A 24,216-nucleotide genomic window follows, 5' to 3' on the forward strand; every position below is an offset into this window, starting at 1 on the left:
ACCGAATATTTTCCGTCGTTGACCGGTTTTTTAAAACGGTGACGGAAAAAACTGAAGTCCATCCGTCATTTTGACAGGTTGCATTTCACACCCCAGACCACAGGGTGGCGAGTGAGCATATTAATTAGCTATTGTCTCTCTTGATGCATGACGTCGTTGGCCTTACTCGGAAAAATGTCAGGGCAACTGAGTGTTTGCCTGGCACGGCCAGACTGTTCTCCCTGTATTTTTTAAACACTGAGAGAAAAGTCTGGGACACAGCCTCTCGAGTAGCTACAAAATCAATCGACAAATCAGATTTGTTTATTTGCGTGACGTGTTCTTCACGAGCAACGTCACTCTTGCGCGCCGAAAGCCGTCTCTATAACAACACGGATGGCGGGAGAGCCGAGACTATGTTCCAATCCGCGGTAAACTCAGTTTTAAATGAGCTAAAACACATCGACACGAGACATTGACAACAGTCTGTCTCGCGCTAGCCATGTTGAATAAACTCCGTTCTCCTCGTATGTTTACTTCCGCGCGCAAGTCCCTCGTCCTGCCCTCGTCGCTTTGCTAACGGCACGTCTGCCCGTCGCTGATTGGTGCACTCCGCTGTCTGTTTGCCTCTTGTTAAGCTTGTTCGGACAGAATGTTAATTAAAAATGAATGAAAACTAAATGCTATTGAATATGTCATTATTGTCAAATTTTATTTGCCGTCCAAATATATCCACTTCTATAATACTGTAAAAACTGTAATTTTTCTCAGTTTCGAGAAATGGCCTGCAAGACAATAATCAGGGAAATTAAGTTCCGTAGTAGTGGGCGGAGCAAGCCTCCAACACAAGACTCAGGGATTAGCGCAACAAATTTTGTGATGATAGCCTGTTTCTTCGGTGATGTTTTCGGATTTTCCATAGTTGGATTCATAATAAGCCGCAAGTATTGTCGGAAGAATATGTCAAACTTTAGCTTTTTGTCCTTACCACATTGGGACGGGGTTTCGAGGAAAATACGTTACTTTTACCTGGTAAACGAGTCATCTTTTACACTCACAGAGGGTCCCCATAAGGTATGCAAGACAGCCATTTTTGTTTGGGGCAAAAGTTTAAAGGCACTTTTACACCAATGCAAACAAGGTGCATCGCGCACCGATAAACCTATTAATTGGCGTTATCGCAAGTCTCTTAATAGCTATAAACAGGGTTTTTCTTGGCTAAAAGTGATGCAAAGGTGGTAGCCTACCATGCTGATTTAGCACCATGACGTACATCAGGGGTCTCCAAAACGGTCCTCGAGGGCCGGTGTGATCAAACACGGACCTTTTAACTAGTGATGGCCAACGAAGCTTCATGTGAAGTTGCGAACCACTTGGCCGATAGAGCAAGTCGGACGTCCAGGCATTAATGACGTCACCAGCCATAACAAAGCGTCGCCATATTGCAAATGGAGCAAAAGACGAGTCACAAGCAGTTGCTCTGTCGTGCATTGTAATTAGGCTCGAGCGTTTACGTCACAGCAGCACGGGATCATGCGAGATTTGCGACAACGCAGCCATTTCGGAAGCACGTCTGCATCACGGGACATTTAAACTTAACGGCAAATACAATTCAACTACGAGTGCCAAAGATGGAAAAAAGTAAGGAAAACTTGCCAGTTCGATACAGAGGCAAACTTGTTACCATGGCGAAGGACAGATATGTGAGCAATTTTAAGGATGTGAACAATGTTGACCCTTACGAGCAAGCCGAACACAAATGGAATAAAGATGTCAACAAGCTTCCACCACTACGCGAAATGGACATCATGCTGTATTTAGTGTTTGGTGTAAGTTACTACACTCATCAGCAATTCTGAGATTACAAATCGCTACAAAGCTACAAACAGTTTTGCTGCGGACGGGTGCAGGATCTGCACATTATGACCATAGCAAACGGCAACACCATCTTTCTAGCAAAGGTAGGCAATGTGTGTTTGCATTAGTCTGTGACCCCGGATGTACAAATTTTCTGTTGCAGAAAATGTAGCCTGTGTACAAATTCTTTGCCACTCTCTCATGTCAAAATATTACAGCTTTTTCATTTAGCAACGACAAGAATTATGTCTTATGAAGACAATGCACATGTATGCATGCTAGTTGTTTAGCTGTAGCTATAGATAACAACAGGCCGACTTAGGGTATAAGTTACCGAAATTTGCGTAAACAAACGAAATTAACTTACCAGAGTGGAAGTGCATAGAGCAAACTCTGTGTGTAACTGGAGAATCAAATGTTATGCCCTTCCTTCTGATCGAGGCCACCCATGCCATTCTTCGACGTTTGGTAAGTTCAGATATGACCTTTCCCTCGCCTTTTCTCCATGTAGGGATCCGGAAGAAACTCAATGGTGTTCCATCGAGCTGTACATTCTCCTTTCTATTTGATCGGTTGTTGCAATTCTTTACCGCACAACAATTTCCAACCATTTTTAAAGAGCGACCTGTGTTGAAATGCCTCACTGTTTATGTTTCCCGCTTCCAAAATGGCGATAGCGGCGGAAACCTCGCGAGTGTCACGTCATACGCTTGAGCCTAATACAAACGCGTTGAACTTTCGTCTTATTTGCGGTCTTTTTTCCATCGGAATGACTAAAAGTTGCTGTGTTGCGGGTTGTCACACAAGGAAGAATTCGGAGCCGCATTTGAAGTTCTTATTCTTCCTCGTGAGAAGAAAATGGCAAGCAAATGGCTGAAAGCAATTAATCGAGGAACAGTAAAAGAGGACGGTTCCGTGGACTATTCTCTCCTGTGGGAACCTAAATCCAAGCACATTTACGTTTGCAGCCGACATTTTATAACTGTTGAGTAAACTGTCTTTAATTTTTGCCCGAATTAGCTGCTAGGATGCAATAGACTAGGCAGTGGTTATTATTACCGTAACCGGCAACTTGCAAAGCTTTATTTTTCTTTTGCCATGAACTGCTCTGATTAGTCAATTGGTATATTATTGGCCTGGTGGAAACTGGTTATTTTGCCGTGACGTGTTCATGGCTAAATAACGCTTGGAGGCGAATTACCGGTTATGGCAGAAATAATCACTTCGTATATACTACCAATTTTCTCAGTTCCACACAGTACATATTCCACATAATTGATAAAGGTCAACTTACTGGGTGACTTTATGAGGTAGTTCTAGATGTTTCCAAACTCCACTGCAGGCCATTCCTTTGTTTATCCAGCTATCAGCTGCGACTTTGTATGGGCAGCTTTGTAAGCCAATAAACGCTAATTTTAAATTGTATCGCCTCCTCGCGTCTGTCGGCAGTGACTCGTGATAATAGTAAGCCACGTTTAAGACGTTTTTATGAAAAAAGACGCAAAACACACCTGAAATATATGAATTTCAGACGTTTGTCTACGGAATGTTTAGCTGTGCGTACCCCCTTCACAAAATGGCGACACGTTGCTAAGCAAGGTGACGTCATCGTGACATCACGCCGACTTCCTCCATTGATTCGAAAATAGGTTCAGTTCATGAAACTTCATTACCAGTGACATCTCCTGGCATAAGATGGAACTGCAGGGGCTCACAAGCCATCTTTGCCCCTGAAGTGTGATGCACACAGGAAAGCTGATTTTGATGTGCTATTTCGTCATCCTCTTACAATAATCGCCTAAGTCACTTTATTTTAAGTTTTATTTTTTATTTTTTTCGAAAACATGAAATATTGAACCAAATTTTCATTACACTGTATTGATGATTAATTCCATTTCAGTGGCAGAATTGAGTAATCAATTTGACTAAGGATGTTGCCAATTTTAGCAGAGGTGGCCAGCACCCTGAGGAAATGTTCAAGGGTTGGTGGGGGTTGGGCGGTGGAGTAAATATTTGTTCAAATATGGCGTAGGCGAATATTTTAAGAGGGTGACTATTTTTACAAATAAAGAGCTATGAATATGTTTTGTGCCACTGATGTGAGCGACGTGGTGGGCCGGGGGGGATTGGAGTGTGCTTGTTTAACTATGGTCATTATGTGGGATGGGGAACATTCAAAGATTTTTATTGAGGTACATTATTATCTGCAGAGTTTTTGGATGGAGTCGATTTCTTTTTGGCTTAAAACTTCTCCACATTTAGAAAATACTTAGCTCACAGGAAACACATGATGATGGTCTGCATAAAAAATGTTTTGCTGACTGGAATAAATGAGGGTACACATTCTGATGATTTTGCCAGTAAATAAGTGGGTTTTCGGCTCTTCCCAGGGGTGGATCAGTAAACTATCGCTACACTTCCTTCGTTGCATATCCTGAGGCATTCCTTGACCTCCTGGTATCAGACCTCAAGCATCTCTGGCAACAACTTTAATTTTGTTAGCAATGTAACTTTTTTAAATGACATTACTTATGTTACGTGTTTATAGACAGCAAACGTACCTTATCAGGAGCGATCAGATCATAGTGTTCCTACATTTCAGAACGACCTCTCTTCCTAGCTTGCTCATTAACAAAACAGATTTCCCAGCAAGTGAACTGCAAAAACGCACACGAACCACGACGACAACCCGCAAATTTAACATTTGTTAGTGCCGTTATGAAATAATGAGATGCTATAATTCAAATCACCTCAGCCAGTCACTTGTCAGAATCAAGACGCCAGTGTCTGTGACCCACCCGATTGGATTGTGAACCGATAGGGGTGTTTCATTCAAGAACTGAAACAGTTCCTGTTTCATACATCATATGTCACATGGTTTGAAGCAAGCATTGGTCCAATATAAATCTACGTCATCGGTTCGGAGCACGTTTCAAAGTTTCACTTTCAAGCTGCCATCGCTACTTTTAACCAATGTGGTTTGTACTAAAACAAGCAGCACCTGACTGCAATCAACTTAGGGGTGTGACACTATATCGAAATGGTGATATATCGTGATATTTTGTATCCCAAAAGGTTATCGATATGCTCCTGCCAAGAATCGAGATATCGTTTAAAAAATAAAAAATAAAAAAATTTTTAAAAAAGGAACCAACAAGTTGCTACTGAAATCTTCCACCAAAATTGTGTCTCAGGTAACTCTATGGCTGCCATTGACGGTACAAGATGCCCAATCCATTTAGACTGGGAACCTTCGTTCATTCGAAATAGGGCTCCAGCTATCGATTATTTTAGTAGTCTATTAATTGATGAATTATTTAGTTCGAAAAATCGAGTAATCGGATAAGGAACATAAAAAATTAAAACACCTGAGCTGAGCCTCACACGGTATATAAAAAAAGAGGATCTACGTACAACAACAAAAAATTGGCTAACTTACATAGCAAAAGTCCGCTAGCTTAAATGCTATAAAATGCTAACACTTTTTTACAATGCTCTTAACAAAAGGCTCAGACACATATTCCCACAAAAAAACTGCTAAATATACCTGTAAACTAAATTAGGAATGCAAAAAAAAAAAAAAAAAAAAAATCATTAGCTCAAACGCTTATGTTGGTCTTAACAGGGAGCAGATGGAGTCAGCCATGTGAAATAAGGTAGACTAGAGGGCTGTGTATCCACCCAAATCAATAAATGCAAACACTTTCAAAACAAACCATTACAACGCCACTTAAATGAAACGAAAACTCGAAGCAGCAAAATTTAATTTTAATCTTTTTTTCTAATCGAATACTCGAGTTAATTGATTAATTGTTGCAGCACTAATTCGAAACCAGAGCATTCGCGGTCATTCTTTCCGATTTTCAGGGCAATTACAGGTCACTTGCTGTTCATTTACATGTCATTTCCTGTTGAGTTTGAGTTACTGCTTATTCATTTGTGTGATTCCCAGGTCACTTTCTGTTCTGTAACTCAAAATAAACAGGAAGTGACCCATAAAATACCCCAAAATCAACAGGGAGACCCAAAATGACCTAATTGCCTGGCATTGGCTGCCACTGACGGCCATAGACGTTCAATCCGTTTGAAGTGGGAGGGATGGCAGCAAATGAACGAACGTTCATTCGCTGCCACCCTCCCAGTTCAAATGGATTGGATGTCTACTAGTGATTAAAATCAATTTAATTCACAGCAGAAGCTTGTTTTTTCTGTTTATTAGTTGTTTGTAAAATATCCTAGAATGAATTTCCGAGCAATGTATCGATAATCGTTGTATCGCCATATCGTCAGATCATCGTTATCGTGAACTTTGTATCGCAAATCGTATCGTATAGTGAGTTAACACGAGGTTCCCACTCCTAAATCAACTGATTACACATATAAAACACCAGATTGGTGAAAAGGTGTGGTCTTATTTTGTTGGAGTGAAATCCTGCACCCACTGCGGCCCTATGTGGAATAGTTTGGAAACCACTGACGTACATGTATTCAGTCACATTTTTTTTACACACAACATACTAGGGTTGATATTGGAAAGAACAGATATTGCGACTTTGACTGTGGTCAAACCAGCGGACGTTCGTGTTCCGGTGGTCAAGTGAGCGGACAAAAAAAATATATGGCGTTATATTTGTGACACTATTCTGAGTGAGCAATGACAGAAAAATAGATTTTGAGCACAGAAAAATATATTGAGTGAGCAATTAAGGATTTTGAGCAGGCAATAATAGATTTTAAGCACAGAAAATAATATTGAGGTAAAAAAAAATCTACTCTGTGCTCCATAATTGTGTTTGCATGTTAGTTTTACCTGCTCAATTACTATGGCGTTATATTTGTGCCACTATTTTGAACTATCAATGATAGATTTTGAGGACAGAGAAATAAACTGAGTAAGCAATTAAAGATTTTGAGCACATAAAATAATGTTGAGGGGAAAAAAACTAATCTGGGCTCCATAATTGTGGTTTTATCTGCCTATTAAAGTGATTAAAATTGTTGTTTCAGAGTTCGCTGGCGTCGGTTCCTCTCTTTCTCGGCGCTGACCTCTTGGCCAACACGAATGTCCGCTCTGAGAACCATCCCAGGCATCATGCCAAGTTTGCCCGGAAAGGCCTTGCGACCAAAATCCATTTTTCTTCAGGTAAACTCAACACAACAAAAGAGCAATCAATCCCAACGGGTCTGGTTGTGTCAAGCGGCACGTGTGGCATTTGTCAGCCTTCAGGTTTCAGGGGTTGAAGGTGGCACCATCCAATAACGGGTTGTGGTTCTACACAATTCATGGTCTTTTCCGGGTGGCCTTTGAGATGTACACCAAGCGGGAGCAACTGGCAGTGCTTGACAACTTCCAAGTAAGATTGTAACACATGACCAATACAAATGTTGAGAGAGGCACAGGTACTGGTGGTACAGAGGATCTAAAAAGTCTACACAACCCTGTTCAAATGCCAGGTTTTTGTGATATAGAAAAAGAGACCAAAAGTAATCAAGACCAATGTGAACTGAAGTGACTGTATAATTTACGTGAATGATAGTTATTTCTTTACAGGCATGAAAATGTCTCACCTTTTGGCGAAATTCGCCGTTTTGAAGTCAAAAAGGGTGACCTACGTGGACCTACGTGGGGGAAGGGGGGAGGGAGATTAAAAAAAAAATACTATTATTATCATGTGATTAACTGAGCACTTCAGAAATCGGTCCTTTAAAAAAAAAATGACACTTGGACAGTCAGCAAATCCTTCTGGCTGCTTCGCTGACAAGAACCAATCATAGGCCCAAACTGCGTTCCATTATTCCAATCGCGCGCACGCTCTTCACGTGAACATGGAGTGCTTGGAGAGCGTGAACATTGAGTGCTTGGAGAGCTTTTGGTTGCATTGCAAAGCTGCGAAAACAAAAAGCAGGCACGCTGGGGCAGACCAGAGCGCAACATACACACTTGCCTGTATTGGCCTGCAGATTAAATTTGGTGAGTAATGGTTTCAATTGTTTTCGTATTTTGCGATATAATAAAGTTACTGCCGTTTGTTGCAGCTTGCGTTGAACACTGCCACGGCTAGCCAAATCTCCCGTGAAAAAATAGCTCCCGTTAAGTTAGCGTCAAGCTTGTGTATTTAACGGTAATGTAAACGAAGAAACACACTGCTGAGTCAAATTAAGCAGCATGCTCGGATGGAAGGGGCAGCTCGCATCGATCCTCTCGTCCGACTGAGGCGCGTAATTTTTGGCTGCAACTTGAGCTAACGGCCGGCCCAACAAGTGGTGGGAATGATTCTCGCTTCTTAAAGCTTTTCAGAAATACAGTTATCCCTCGTTTTTCGCGGTTAATGGGGACCAGAACCCGCCGCGATAAGTGAAAGATAAGGTTTTTTTTGTGCGTGTTCAATTTATCCAGATTAGCACTGGAAAAAAGTTACACATAAAAGACATGTTTTTTTCACTTTTTCCCCAAAGTATAATTTATAAATTGTTTTTAAGCACTTCAAAATGTAATAATTATGATAAGATTTAAACATGTTACAGTCCCACCGAATTATTTTTAAACAAGAATAAAGTAGTAGAAAAATGCTTGGTTTTATTAAATGCTTGATAGTGAGTCTACTCTAATCCTGTCAAGCTGCTCACTTAGTTAAACGATGATTGACGCATGCGCAAACTTTTTCTATGATTGATTTTTTTTTTTTGAAGCAACTTATTTTTTGATTGAACAATAAAGACACAAATGTTCCAGCCAAAATGTGGCCCAAACGCAAACCAACATTACTTCAATCCAAAAGGTTTTTTCAATCAAGTAAAAGTTTTCAAATGCTTTTTTTTTTTTTTTTTTTTTTTTGTCTCAAATTTATTTTTGCATTCAAACACATTTTTTTATTGAAGTGACATTTTTTGGATCAAAAATATATATATTTTCTGCATAGTTATTGAGAAAGAAATTAAAGCTTTAAAATTAAAAGCCACTGGGGAGTCTGATTTTTTTAAAGTTAAGATTTATATTTCATGATGTAGACATGCCTCGTAAGGAAAGGAGATTGAGGGATAAAAAAAGTTGAATGAGGCTGCTAAAGGCAGCGGATACCTCATCAGCTGGGTGAATAGCACACTTACTTAGAATAACAGTTTGCAAGGATAGTCAGGTATAAAATACAATTATAAACATAATTACAATGTTATTTTTTTATAAGATTTTATGTCATTGCTTTATTAATTATTAGGTGCTAGAGTTGTCAAATATGGATAATAATGAAATATTTTTAGGGAACTGTGCTGTTGGTGGCTCAGTGACCATCTGATGAGGTTTGTTCTCAGATGAAAAACAAGTTGAGGAAGAAAGTTTTGATGTAGAGGTTGAACGAAGAAAAGAGGCAGTGACTGAGTCACAGCTAGAAAGTGTTAATGACAGTGTTGATTTCTATTCACTGTTGCCCCCTCCCAATTAGAATATGTCACAGCCAATTATAATTTAAAGCTGGTTAAAATTGAAGTTATGTTGTTTTAACCCTTGTGCAGTATATTTTTTTTATACCTCTCGCAGTATTGGGGATGAAGTCTGGCGCCCTCTTGAGGGTGTGATAACTAAGTCATTTCTGAATATTTTTTTACTTGCGACATCTCAAAATGTTCACTAGCATCAGACCTATCCATACGTATATAGTTTTTATTTATTTATTTATTTATTTTGGATGCCCTCTATGGACAATAAAAGCAATAGTGTGCTATGAACAAAACTAACAATGCTGTATGTAATATATAAAAACAAATCCAAGTAGGAATATTTGATATCAGGTCATTAGAGGCTTGAATATGTTCATAAATTATAACATCAAATTTTTTGGGGAACTCAAAATTTTTTTACAATGGCAATTTCAAAATTTTTACCCCTCTCGCAGTATTGGGGATGAAGTCTGGCGCCCTCTTGAGGGTGTGATAACTAAGTCATTTCTAAATATTTTTTTACTTGCGACATCTCAAAATGTTCACTAGCATCAGACCTATCCATACGTGTATAGTTTTTATTTATTTATTTATTCTGAATGCCCTCTATGGACAATAAAAGCAATAGTGTGCTATGAACAAAACTAACGATGTTGTATGTAATATATAAAAACACATCCAAGTAGGAATATTTGATATCAGATAATTAGAGGCTTGAATATGTTCATAAATTATAACATCAAATTTTTTTTGGAATTCAACATTTTTTTATAATGGCAATTTTAGCATTTTTACCCCTCTCGCAGTATTGGGGATGAAGTCTGGCGCCCTCTTGAGGGTGTGATAACCAAGTCATTTCTAAATATTTTTTTACTTGCGACATCTCAAAATGTTCACGAGCATCAGACCTATCCATACATATATAGTTTTTATTTATTTATTTATTCTGAATGCCCTCTATGGACAATAAAAGCAATAGTGTGCTTTGAACAAAACTAACTATGTTGTATGAAATACATAAAACCAAATCCAAGTAGGAATATTTGATATCAGGTCATTAGAGCCTTGAATATGTTAATAAATCACAAAATCAAAATTTTTGGGGAACTCAACATTTTTTGACAATAGCAATTTCAAAATTTTTACCCCTCTCGCAGTATTGGGGATGAAGTCTGGCGCCCTCTTGAGGATGTGATAACCAAGTCATTTCTAAATAGTTTTTTACTTGCAACATCTCAAAATGTTCACTAGCATCAGACCTATCCGTACGTATATAGTTTTTATTTATTTATTTATTCTGAATGCCCTCTATGGACAATAAAAGCAATAGTGTGCTATGAACAAAACTAACGATGTTGTATGTAATATATAAAAACACATCCAAGTAGGAATATTTGATATCAGATAATTAGAGGCTTGAATATGTTCATAAATTATAACATCAAATTTTTTTGGGAATTCAACATTTTTTTGTAATGGCAATTTTAACATTTTTACCCCTCTCGCAGTATTGGGGATGAAGTCTGGCGCCCTCTTGAGGGTGTGATAACCAAGTCATTTCTAAATATTTTTGTACTTGCGACATCTCAAAATGTTCACTAGCATCAGACCTATCCATACATATATAGTTTTTATTTATTTATTTATTCTGAATGCCCTCTATGGACAATAAAAGCAATAGTGTGCTTTGAACAAAACTATGTTGTATGAAATACATAAAACCAAATCCAAGTAGGAATATTTGATATCAGGTCATTAGAGCCTTGAATATGTTAATAAATCACAAAATCAAAATTTTTGGGGAACTCAACATTTTTTGACAATAGCAATTTCAAAATTTTTACCCCTCTCGCAGTATTGGGGATGAAGTCTGGCGCCCTCTTGAGGATGTGATAACCAAGTCATTTCTAAATATTTTTTTACTTGCAACATCTCAAAATGTTCACTAGCATCAGACCTATCCATACGTATATAGTTTTTATTTATTTATTTATTTATTCTGAATGCCCTCTATGGACAATAAAAGCAATAGTGTGCTATGAACAAAACTAACAATGTTGTATGTAATATAAATGCCACATTTGCAGCTAATGTTTGATGCCCGTAGTCGGTTGGTTAATGCAAAGGCCACACTGCCCACATTTCTGGCTTTGTGGCGTGGCCACCACTGCGGGGTCCACCTGAGTAAAGAGGGTGAATGTATTGAAGAGAGACAGATCCAGCAAATGATATGATATGGACATTGGCCATTGTAATGTCCTCCAGCAGCAAGAATATGTGGCAGATGCCTGCAAATCACACACACAAAAAAACACATCAGATGATGTCAGATGACCAGAGAGCTTTGATGCAAAGTTTTTAAAAAGACATAACCTATGCTTACCTGGTCCAAGTGATCGACTGCCCCTTTACACAGATTGTAGTCCAAAATAATCTTGGGCTTTTTTTTTAGACAATCTGCTGGATAATGTCGTGGGGGCAAAACAGATTGACAGTAGTCTCGGGGCTACTGATCCTGGCAATTGCAAAAAGCGTTGGGCCAGGCAATAGAATGGGGGGCGGGTTGAAGTGCCTCGAAACTTCATTTCTTGGTTTTTGGCAAGCCATGGAGTGCTGACCTGATTCTGTTGTTGTTGCTCCTCTGCTGCTTCTGCTGTAACCTCCTCAAAATCATCATCATCCTCTTCCTCCTCTCCTACAAGTGGCTCAAAATCTTCATCATAGTCTTGTGACACATCATCCTTTTCATCCAGTGAGTCTGTGGGACATTCCTCCTCCAACACCATTTTTCTTGCCTCCTCAAGAAAAAAGATTCTCGCCATCTCTGCTCACCAGCCGTCACAGGGAGTAAAATGGCCTTTGAGCCGTTGGACCCCATATAAAGTTGTTTACAAACGTGACCATTCACTGAGCCAATGGGAGGAGGAAAAAGTAAAACATTCTACCAATAAGAGTTGAGATTCAATAAACAACTGCATTTTGAATTCTCAAAATGTGTCACATCAAACACCTTTTTGCGCCCTGCAGACAAGGTGCTTTGAAGTGCATTCAAAGCCGCCTTCTGCAGACCTCTGCACGCAAAAGTACAAGCACACACACATACGCACACGCTCAGTGACCTGAGAGTGCGCGTGCATGTACAAACGCACACGATTTCTCCCACAGTCGCGTCATAAAGTCAAACGTCACAAAAGTCAACTCATACTGTCCCATTGAACAAGCAACGTGCGCGCGCGCGCACACACACACATACCCACATTCGCGCGTGCACACCCCCACCCTCACACGCGCGTGCACACACCCACTCACACACAAGTGTTCGTGAGTCCACACACTGGCCCGTTCGATCAAAGCTCAACATGAAAACTTTTTTTTTTGGTAGTAAGTAAATGCGTTTGACAATGAGGGATCAATCAAGAAAAATGATAAATAATAGTCTAGTGTCCCCTGCTGGATTTTTTATTTTTAAGATATTCATCCAGGATCCGTTACAATCTCGTTTCAGTTGACACCCCGCTGAAGCCATAAATTGTGTAATCGTGGGAAATGCACTTTCACACACCAGGTGGCAGTGCATCAAAAAACGTGAGAAATTGGGATTTATAATGGGAGTCAATGGGGACGAAAGTTGGCGTAATACTCCCTGCGTCACAAAAAAGTAGGCCTCCCACATATAATAATGACAATACCAATTTTGAAATTGTGGATGGTGCCATTTTGAAGGTAAACATGTTTTGACATTTTTTGACAATTTTCAGCCCTCTAGCTTATTTTTTGATATGCTTTATATATGATAATATGATGAGTAACAAAGCAAAACGCCAGGATTTGGCGCAATACTGCACAAGGGTTAAGGTGTATTAAATACTTGGTTATATGCCCCTTTTGATCTATGAGCAACTGCTCCTCTACCGGTCTCTGACTGGCCCTGCTGAAAAACACTGTGGGTCGACAGAGCTCATTATTTTATTGGGTTGTAAAGTGTACCGTAACATATTTCCTCCACACCCTTCTCACCTTTTTAACCCCTGACCCATTTTCATGCCTGTTTATAGTAGTTATCGGCATTTTGGCTTGCTCTTTCATGTTGTTGTAGCCTTGACAATTTAGTCCAAGGAAAGAACAGTCTAAATAGGGAGCGAGCAACGAAAACTGGCAGGCAAACAGAGTGGAAAAACCGAGCCCTGGGTCCATTCTCGCCGCATGCCCCTTGGCATCCAGAGAGGTGACGTTGTCTGGAGAAAGTGTTCAGATTTTTAAAGGGAGCCAGGAAGCTGGGCGTTGTCCGAGGGTGGCATCAGTCTTAGGCTAGGTTCATACTGCAGGTCTTAATGCACGAATCCAATTTTTTCGTGTTTTTCCGACTCAAGGGAGGCATTAACTTGAAGGTCTGAACGGGACAGGTCAAGCTTAGAAGTGGACCATTTCAAATCCGATCTGGGTCACTTTCGTATGTGGTTTAAATCCAATCTGAGCCACATTTTTCCAGAATGTCGCAGCCGTCTGAACTGTCAAGTCTCCCAAATTGGAATTCATTCAGCAATTACGTCATCAAAGAGCGAGAGAGACAGGGCACTACGGTAGCGGTGCAGCTGTGCGTTATTAGCCCCTAACTTGCATTGAACACAGCTTTTGGGGAAGGGTCGAGCTTGACAACAGTCATTAAAAAAATAAAAATGGGTTGAGGATAAGCCTGAGAATGCTCTTTTTTCTCTCTGCTCTATATGAGCAATATTTCAAGATTGCTTACACGGCTGAGAGTCGGGGCAAACTGTCTGTGTGTGTGTGTGGGGGGGGGGGGGGGGGGGGGGGGGGCGTGCATGCTATCGATCCATATAAACTTTGAATATTAGCCTAAACAGGGATTATTTATGTTTGATATTTGTGTCCTCTTTTTGGAAATCAAAATATGATCTCCCTGGAATGACAGATGACAGCCAGCATGTGTAGTCATTTATTTTTATGCTTCTACGCATGCGGGTCTTCTTGCTCAGCGCATGTCGCACTGCGAATTAGTGCGCATGCGTAATACTTCAATGGGCTCAATGAACAAAGGCAGTCTGAACGGGCACACCAAAAAACATATGACAAAAAATCGGATTTGTGCATTCATGTATTTTATTGTTGGTTACACTACGTATTTAATGTCTTTATGTCTTTATTTTTACTTTACTGTTGTACTAAAACAATAGAAGCAGTCATGTCTGTGATTAGTGATAAAGATGTTAGCAAAAATACTATTTTCCTTTATGGTGGAAGGGTTTGTTTGTCCCAGTTATCCTAAATTTTCTGGGAGCCTTTGATCCTAGTAGGTTCACCCAGGGCAAACAGGTCCTGGTTAAGGGACCAGACAAATACGACTTAATTGCTCCTCTATGACGAATAAGAAAAAGGGACATCATTTTCCCGGGCACGGATGTGGGTCTCTGGAGCCAGGTGTGGAAGTGTGGCACAATGGCGAGTGCTTGGTAGCCGTCATCCAAGGGTTCTTAGCTTAGCCGAAATGTACTTGACACATTGAAGTAATGCTGTTATAGTGTAGTAATATTGTTCAGGAAATAATCATGTTTTCAGATGAAAAGTGAGTTGATTAATGTTGTCAAAATTATTATTAAAAATCATTTTGAGACCTATTAAATGAAATTCTTGAACATGTCCCCTGTTGCAGGATGTGTGGAAATCTCAAATGAGTGACAGTGCACTGAAAACCAGTTACAGCCTGACTGTGCAGCTGGACACAGCAGCTGGATTGAACGCCGTGAATGAAACGCCAAATGAGCAAACACCCAAGCAATTGGAGAATACAAATAAAGAAATGCAGTCAGACCACTGTTATTCCACCCTGCAGAGCTCCGAAACCTTATCTGCTCTTGGAAATAAGCTTAGGAGCCTAAGTGACAAACTGGCGACGATAAACTTGGCGGAGCATCATCAGGAGCCGGTCCTGCTCCTCCTGGACCATGCAGAATGCTACCTAAGCGGGACAGCGGCAGAACGAGACGCTGCGGAGACATCGTTGGCCGGCTGGTTAGGCCGCCGGTTCGCCGCGGCCCACGCTGACATCAGCCGGCGGGTGGAAGCCTTCAAAGAGCGCCACATCCAGAGGATCGGGGAGCTGCCGCCGGCAGAGGAGCTGTCTACGCAGCTCTTCCCGGATGCAATGAGGACCCTACTGCTCAACTGGATGGGACTGAGTAGGGATGAAGACTGGGCCAAGAGGCAAAGCGAGTACCCAATCCTGCTTCTCATGCTGGAATTTGCAAATCACAACCTCATCACCGGTGTGGCACACGTGCTTTATTCCACTTTGATCTGCAAGTAGACGTCCTATGATCTGCAAGTAGATATCCTAGTGCCGGGGTCTCGAACAAAATTTAGCAATTTAAACCTGGCGATAGCGTCTGCGTGATTCTGGGCCAATTCACCAAAAAAGGCCTTCGAGTATTCAAAAAAAGTAATCAATTCTTAAATAGTAACAGTTAAAAACATTAACAGTTTTTTCTGAACATGACCAAGATAGGTGCTCGACCTGGTTCTCTCTTTTTAATCAACCTCTAAAACATTCTTTTTGCAGATGACACCAATGTATTCTATAGTCGTATTAATTATAATGAGTTGTTAAAGACCGTGAAAAGGAGCCGATTAGAATTAAAAAATGGATGGATATAAATTATCGTTACGTAAAACCAAAGCAATGATGTTTGGTAGCTTTAATACAAATCTTGATTTGTATGTAATTATTGATGGTGTCCAAATTGAAAACGTAGATGTGAATACATTTTTGGGTGTTAACATGGAAACCCCACATCAGACATATAAAAACAAAAATTTCCAAGAGTCTCAATAATAAGTAAAGTAAACACTATCTTGATGTGAACGCACTCCGCACTTTATATTCTCTCTCTTTGGTTCGCCCATACTTCTCACATTGTGCTGAGGTCTGGGTAAACGCCTATCAGAGCACGATAAATCCTTTAGTCACTTTACAGAAACACGCCATGCGGATCATTCATAAGGTCGGGTTTCTGGAGCACACATATAATTTGTTTATTCACTCAAAGCTGCTAAAATTGAATGATCTTGTGAAGTATAACACTTCAATAATCCTTTATAAAGCATTCAACAAAATATTACCAAATAACTTACAAAACATTTTCACAATGAAAGAGATAACTCATAACTTAAGAGGATATGGAAACTTTAAAATTCCAAAAATTCGAACAACTCTTAAAGGTTTTTGTGTGTCTGTGTGTGGAGTAAAACTTTGGAATACTCTGGAAATGCAACACAAGCAATGCCAAACTATCTACAGATTCAAACGGTTATACAAACTTATAGTCTGGTCACAGTATACTGATACAAGGTCTTATTTACATTAATAATCTGTCTTGGAAGGTGTGCTGGTTGTCTCTTAACATCGCTGATATATTGTCTGTTACCATTGTTGGTATCGTTATTGTTGTCATTTATAATTGTTTGTCATGTGTGTATGGCCTTTACCGTTGTTGGTATGGTTTTACTTTCATTTACCATGTTGGTATGAAATTGTTTTTGGTTTGGGTTAAGGACGTAGGTTTGCATAGGGACGGTAGAGACATAACACTGGCAACTTTTCAGGATGCTCAAATTGTCCCTACCAAATTTTAAGCAACCTTATATGCGTGATATAATGAGTTCAGTTATATAGGTCATTTAGATTGTCTTCCTATATGTTGTAAGGATAAAATTGACCCTACCATTATTAAGTGAACTATTTCAAACTTACTGTTCACTTACCCCATTTCACTTGCTGAATGTGCGGTCCACCCCCCCCCCCCCCCCCCCAAAACGCACGTTTCATTGGCTGATGGCTAGACCCACCCCCGACACACACACTCACACAACCCCAGCAGAAATACATTTAAAAAAACAGGTCGCCTCCTCCACCCCCTTCGAAGAGAAGGGATATTATAAGTTTTTTTGGCCAGCAGCAGCCACTTTAAGTGATTTTAAAAAGACACCAATGTTGTGGAGGTGGGGAACACACCACTAATTTTGCTACTGAAAGTCCGACCTGCATCAGAGTTAGCATAACATTAAACTGTGTGAACTTGCTAACCTGCAAAACTGTTCTGTTTGTGTTTTCTACACATACCAATAATTTAACTTTGGGAAATTTATTGAACTCTGCTGGGAACTACAGAACTAGAAAAACGTGAGCAAGAAGCAACACAACATACACACAACAAAATCATAATTAACTATGTACATTTTTTTTAAAAAGTTTTTTTGGGGAGGGGGGCCGCAAGCTACCTACACTAGTGTTGCGATCGACTGGTCTATCGTGATCGACGTAATGAGCACCCCCGATTTAGCATATCAATTAATTAGGTTCATATTCATAAGAAATGTAGCCCTGACACCGGTTCTCCCAATCTGTTTGGTCTTCTTAATGTCCCATCCCGAGCAAAAAGTGTACATGCATATTATGCTGTTATATCGTCCCTACCAATGTTGATACCAACCTACGCTCTTGGTTTGGGTGTTACCTATGGTAACTTCATCAGTAGGGACAAAATTGGATACAAAAACGTATATGTACAAAATTGTTTGAACTGAATTTTTAGTTGGCTACAATATGGAAGGAAGTAGCAAGATTTTTTTTGTTCTAAATTAGAAAATAGGGGTGGGATTAAATGTTTTCTTCTTCCCGCTCCTTTTAAGGCGTTTAGTTGATATTGTAATGTTACTTAATTTCCTTAATTTGTTTTGCTGCTCATTTTTGTTATATGAGCTGTATATATTTGCTGTCTTGACAAGAACAGTGATGGCCTGAAATAAACGAATGAAATGAAAATGAAATGAAACTAGTATTTTGGTATTTAGCATGTCTAGTTCACTATTTCTTGAGCACTGCACTTTGTTAATGGAAGAATCTCAGGTGCTCAGCTAAAAAAAAAAAAAAAAAAAAAAAAAACACTCTCACACCTGTGCTGTGGTCTTTCTATTTACAGGAGTTTTTGAGAAAGACATGACAGGATATATTTTTTTTCTGTTTTGTCTCACTTCAGAATTAAAATCAAGTGCCCTGTGTTGCTGAAAACTCTCACTTTAGAATTAAAATCAAGTGCCCTGTGTTGCTGAAAACTGTGTTTTGCTTGAGCTGCGGTAGTTTATAAGGGATTTATAACACCCCAAAAGCATCAACTCCGCAAAAATGCAGGAACACTAAATTCTAATTTCAAGAAGGAGCCCAAAAAATATCATCCCGTGGGCCTCAATCGGGCACCAGGCTGCAAAAGCTTGCGTCCGATTGATAGTGGGTGGAAAATTCATGGGTACTTTTAAAATGGGTTCTTGGAAGGCACATCGGGAATTTGTAGGAATTAACACGTTTTTATCTTCAGTAAAGGAGCATCTTGCACACTAATCACTACGTACCTCATTTGGAATAGCACTGGATTAATAGATTCTATTTTATAGCTTTATTTAATTACAGTTCAATGGTAGTGCAGGCCCTCAGTACAGGCATGCGAGGCAGTTGCTTAACGCGCTATCTCGTAGCGGGGGACGCCAAAGTGCTTTAGTGTTAGTGTTTTTTTTATTTTTCCTTGCCGCCATGGAGCGTCTAAGGATGGGGGATGCCTAGGACTTGAACTCATGTAATTCATCGACTGTATCTGATCGTGTATCATATTGACTCTGCAAAGCCCTCTGAGACAACCTTGTTGTGATATAGGGCTATACAAATAAAATTGAATTGAATTTACGGGGAAAAAATACTCAGAGGGAGGGGGAATACTCTTGCTACACTTCCCTAATGTTTCTAACATATGAAGTATATTTCAATATGCTACATATAAAAAAAATATTATTTTCAATTTGACTTCTGATCTAAATTCGTGAATGGAGTCAGATCTGGCGCTCGGAACCTCCTGTTGCTTTTATTTATTTATTTATTTGGTTTTCAGAGTGACCGTGCACAATAATAAAAATAACAATGTAAATGTCCCCAAATTAGCCAAAAGGTTAGTTTTCGTTAGTAGTTAACTTGTAGTAGTTAACTTGTAATGAAGTTAATAATCAAGTTGACAGTGAAAGGTAAATGAATGCCTCATTTCTGTTGCTGTCAACACGACAATTAAGACTTAATATGAAAAGGTCCAAGCGCTTAGGTGCTGCTTCAAAAAGCGACGAAAGGAGGTGGAGGGAAAATGGGCCCAGTGTAGAGTTATGGCCATCATTGACTCAAATGACAGTGAAACAGGAAAATACTGTTAGCTTCGTAGATAGCCGTTAAACTGTTGAAACAGTTTCTCCTCACTCGTTTCAGCTGAACTATAAACAGTGACGGATGTACACATTACAAAACATGCAACATTTTACATTACAAAATTTGCAATATTAAAAAAAAATCATAGCATAACATGCATTAAACATTAACTTGATTCAATAACACTGTATTTTTTTTTTTTTTTTTAATGAAGCGCAATGTTCCAGCATCATCACCTTGTCCAATGCAGATTCCTGACTCATCACTGAAAATAACCTTCATCCAGTCATTCACAGTCCATGATTGCCTCTCTATAGCCCATTGCAGTCTTTTTTTTAAGTGTCAATGGAATATGTCTTCCTTTTAGCTTTCCTGTATGAAAATCCCATTCCCTTTGGACGATTTTGCACAGTTCTGTCACATACCTTGACTCCAGCTTTCTCCCATTTCTTCTTCATTTGTCTTGTTGTACATCTTCTGTTTTCAAGACATATGACCTTTAGTTGTTTGTCAATGACATTTGGATGTCTTCCTCAGTCTACCAGTACCCTTAACTTTAAAAACCTTGCCATGCTGTTTGTACTTGGTCCAGATTTTTGATACAGCTGACTGTGAACAGCCCACATCTTTGGCAGCCATACAAGAAGTTTGATAATCCTCTCCTTGGTCTCAAGAGACATCTCTCTTGTTGGAGCCATGATTCTTGTGAATCCACTTGGTCCAGCAGCCCTCCAGGGTGTGATAACTGCACTGTTTTTAACTGCTGACTAACAAGCAGATCTAATCCGAGGCAGGGGCCCAATTAAGGAAAGGAAATTGACTGGACGTGTCTGTATTTTCTACTCAAAATGGAGTGATTCCATATTTTTTTCTTCAGAATGGAGTGATTCTATATTTATTTCCCTGCACTTGCTCCAAAAAAGTAAGATTTACTGTCCACCACAATGTTTTTATTCGTTTCTTTTAGTGTTTCTAAATGCCAAGGAGTTGCACTTTTGAACTAATTCATTATTTTTTAAAGCTTTTTATCTGAGTTTCTTCTACATAATAAAATGTCTGAGTGAGTGCTTGTCCGAGACTGGTGATTTCATACTTTTTGCTAGAGGTTGTATTAAATATTATAGATTTTTAAATCAATGGCAATGTTTTATATGTCTCTAAACTTATTTTTGTAAAAGAGAACAAATGTGGTTTATAGAACCTACTGTACAAGTCTTTAAGTCCGAGATTTCCCTTTGAAGGCTCAGATCAGTACCAGATTATGGGAGCATGCTACTGTATGTGATAGGAGCAAACACATCTCTTCACAAGTTAGATACTATTCAATACCAGTTGATTGCCAACCATGGATCAAATAAACCTCTTATGGTGCGCCGTTTGTTAAGCAGAACATGCTGAAAATTACGACAACATGTTCTCATATTTAGCGCCACACAGTGTTAAAAACGTGGTGTGAATTTTTTATAGTCACTTTTTTTTTTGCACATTTACAACATTGTTTAGCAACTTAAATATTTATTTTTGAATAATAAGTATCGGACTTCAATGTGTAAGTCCAGAACTAAATATTTATTTAAATCGTAAATGTAAATGTTAACTGTATTTCCGAAATGTAAGTCTGATATGTTTATCCTAAATATTTATCTGAAATTTATATCCGAAATATTTATTTTAAATCTGAATTTTATACTTATATCCTAAATCTTAAATCTAAATACTAAATCTAAATACTAAATTTAAATGTTCAACACAACAACATGAACAATGAACTAACATTACAATTAGTGGTGTCGATTTTTTATTTATTATACCCCTAATGCAAGTGCAATTTTATCGTGATTAATCTTTTTTTAACTATTACTTTTCTGACTGAAGAAAACGCATTGAGAGTAGATAATACTGGTCATCAGCTGTTAGAATATTGTTTGGATGTATCAAGCTTGTTTCATTTAATTTAAGCAAAGCACACAAAACAAACACTGGTAACTAACGGAAGGGTCCACAACACATGCACATAGATGTGGAGCACTAGTTCAGTTTAATTTAATTTGGTTTCAAATTCAATGTAATATTTACACCATTGTATGAAACCTGAATGATGGCTTGTTTCTGAACCAAGAGTGGTATTTACTAATCTTGCATATTTTTTTCCCAGCAATTTCATGTGTGGTGCTCTTCATTTCACCACTGTGTCTTGGTGTGCTTAGTTGTATTATTTCTAAATATCTATGCACATAAATGTATATCCACAGCAAATTGTTAATTGATCTTTTTGAAATGTTTTTTTTTTTTTTTTATCATGTAGAGGGTATTCAAACAAATACATCCGAATGAATTATTAAAATACTGTTATTAAAATATTCTCAGAAGTTTAGCAGTTTAGTGTCAAGTAAGAAATAAGTGTCTGAGTAAGTCAGGCTACTTTAGCTGATGCGGGGGTTGGGCGAAAAAGGCTCAAGTCAGGCTACTTTAGCTGAGGAGGGGGTTGGGTGAAACCTTGCTGAGTGAGGCTGCTTTCTCTTTCGCCCAACTCCCTCCTCAGCTAAAGTAGCCTGACTAGTAGACACTTATTTGTTACTTGCCTACTGTAGGTTGATAAATTTGTAGGTAGATTTGTGTATGTCTTAGTCAATCCAAAAAAAAAAAGGTTCCTTCAATCAAAGTATATATTTTCATTCGAAGAGCACCACACATGAAATATATATTATATATACGGTATATATGTGTATATATATATATATATAATTTTTTTTTTTTTTTTATGCAATTGCTATGTTATGACAAAATAAACACCTGATCATTTTACCACCTTTGCTATGTTATGACAAAATAAACACCTGATCATTTTACCACCTTAGGAAAGGATCGGCATACATATTGTTCCTTTGTTTTTTGGTGAGACTTATTAATTAGGACTCAAAATAAATAATTGAGGAGGGCGTAGGGACCAGCCCTGAGCAGTTGCTTTTGAACACACTGAAACAATGACTGAATGTTGAATTATCAGTCCTACTTATGAAGATGGTATGTCCTGTATCAGAATTTAAACAAATACATATAAAAACAAAATTTATTTTCAATGGTAAGTAATCAAAGTCCCTGTGATTTTTTTACCATTTATCATGACAGCCCAATGAGATTGTATACCACTAACTCTCATATAGGTGAATTAAAAAAAAAAAAATGTAAAAAATCTGACCTACGTTTTTTGGGGGAGGAATGAAAAAATCAATTCAATCAGTTAGCATAAACATCTTTGATGTAAAATGTTTTTTATTGTATATTTGTAATAACGTGTAGAACATGAAAAGTAACATGAGTTTTTTTGCTGAGTAACAAATTACTCTTACAATGAGGTAACTGAGTTACTTCTCCCAAAAAGTAATTTAGTTAGTAACTTGTAACTAATTACTTTTTTAAGTAAGATCGACAACACTGTGCAGTATATATTCCCTTCATAATAATTAGGACTATTAGGACATTCAGTCTTTGTTTCAGTGTGTCAAAGAAACTGTTCAGGGCCGCTCCCTTCCACCTTCTCATGACACAAATTCGGTTTCTGTTTTTCTCAAAGGTTTTCTACACGTTTTCTCGTACTAACTTCAGACAAAATGGCCACAATTCATGCTCCATTAGATCCAGTCATTCTAAACTATATACATGATCTCGCTTTAAACTCAAATTGCAGTTCGAAAATGTTTTTTTTTTGCAAAAACAATGTACACATTTGGGCCATTTTTTTCTGTTTTTCTGTGTGGAGTATAGGAGAATTAAGTTAAAAGTTTGTAAAAAGCGTAAAACTCCATAAATAAATGTAAATTAATAAATGTAGCTTGACTTGAACTGACAAAAACTATCACATTAAGTGTGCAACCGTGGTGTGTTCCCCTCCGTTTGGGCCGCATTCTAACACAATGTATGTCTAGTGGTTGCATTTACATATGAATGGTTGCTGTCTGTCGGACAACGACTTGCTAATTCAAAAGCACTTGGGTCATTTGGGCCACCTCTGGGTTTTTTAGGAAGAGAGGCCAAATCGGCCATTGCTTGGGAATATTAGGAATATTTGTCTTGAGGAAGGGCCGAGTCGGCCTCTGCTGGGTTTTCTAGTGTTAAAGAGTTTTAGGGGCACTTTTACGTACGAGCCCAGTAAAGATACTATGAATAGCCACGAGGTTTATTTATTTTCAAGCAACGTAAACAAACAGTCTGAGCTGCTCCAGCTTTTATTTTGTTACTTCCGGTCTCCAGTCATGTGAATTTGCATATTACGCTAAATATATAGTTGCAACCGTTTCCAGATATAACATTAAAATTTAGTTTTAAGATTTAAAATATATAAGTATAAAATTCAGAATCAAAGTAAATATTTCGGATATAAATTTCAGATAAATATTTAGGATATACATATCAGACTTACATTTCGGAACTACATTTAACATTTACATTTACGATTTAAATAAATATTTAGTTCTGGATTTACACATTGAAGTCCAAAACCTATTATTCAAAAACAAATATTGAAGTTGCTAAACAATGTTGTAAATGTGCAAAAAAAAAGTGACTGTAAAAATTTCGCACCACTGGCGCTAAAGGTGAGAAAATGTAATTTTCAGCATGTTCTACTTTACAAACGGCGCCCCATACCCTCTTGTGCTGTAGGTGGCGATATATATTACAACGTTGTTTGCAAT

The 24,216-nt window shown here is 38.5% G+C and overlaps 2 protein-coding genes across 4 annotated transcripts in view; one reads left to right on the plus strand and one right to left on the minus strand.

Annotated features, from left to right (window-relative positions):
• The window catches only part of zcchc8 (zinc finger, CCHC domain containing 8), a 31,688-nt gene extending 30,238 nt beyond the window's left edge, over window positions 1-1,450 (minus strand). The window contains exon 1 of the mRNA XM_057831452.1: window positions 1,227-1,450. The gene's annotated coding sequence lies outside the window, so the exon portion shown is untranslated. The remainder of the gene's footprint in view (window positions 1-1,226) is intronic.
• On the plus strand, window positions 843-20,590 carry si:ch211-110p13.9 (uncharacterized protein LOC562347 homolog). Of its 3 annotated transcripts, none has more exons than XM_057831454.1 (4): window positions 843-1,053; window positions 6,844-6,979; window positions 7,057-7,190; window positions 14,939-20,587. In XM_057831454.1, the coding sequence occupies exons 1-4, from the start codon at window positions 859-861 to the stop codon at window positions 15,590-15,592; spliced, it is 1,119 nt and encodes a 372-aa protein (XP_057687437.1). In that variant the 5' UTR covers window positions 843-858; the 3' UTR covers window positions 15,593-20,587. The 3 variants fall into 3 exon arrangements, with proteins under 3 accessions (XP_057687437.1, XP_057687436.1, XP_057687438.1); XM_057831453.1 differs by lacking the exon at window positions 843-1,053 and adding an exon at window positions 1,094-1,808 and having other exon boundaries at window positions 14,939-20,590; XM_057831455.1 differs by lacking the exon at window positions 843-1,053 and adding an exon at window positions 1,887-1,940 and having other exon boundaries at window positions 14,939-20,590.
• Window positions 20,591-24,216: the final 3,626 nt, after the last annotated feature.

The sequence above is a fragment of the Corythoichthys intestinalis genome, chromosome 3 (assembly GCF_030265065.1).
Source record: "Corythoichthys intestinalis isolate RoL2023-P3 chromosome 3, ASM3026506v1, whole genome shotgun sequence".
Classification (NCBI taxonomy): domain Eukaryota; kingdom Metazoa; phylum Chordata; class Actinopteri; order Syngnathiformes; family Syngnathidae; genus Corythoichthys; species Corythoichthys intestinalis.

Bases quoted from the DNA above. Each gene is read 5' to 3' on its own strand.
- si:ch211-110p13.9 (XM_057831453.1), top strand. From the start codon at position 1,611: ATGGAAAAAAGTAAGGAAAACTTGCCAGTTCGATACAGAGGCAAACTT. The intron at 1,809-6,843 runs GTAAGTTACTAC...TTGTTGTTTCAG, and splicing joins TGCTGTATTTAGTGTTTGGT to AGTTCGCTGGCGTCGGTTCC. The intron at 6,980-7,056 runs GTAAACTCAACA...GGCATTTGTCAG, and splicing joins CAAAATCCATTTTTCTTCAG to CCTTCAGGTTTCAGGGGTTG.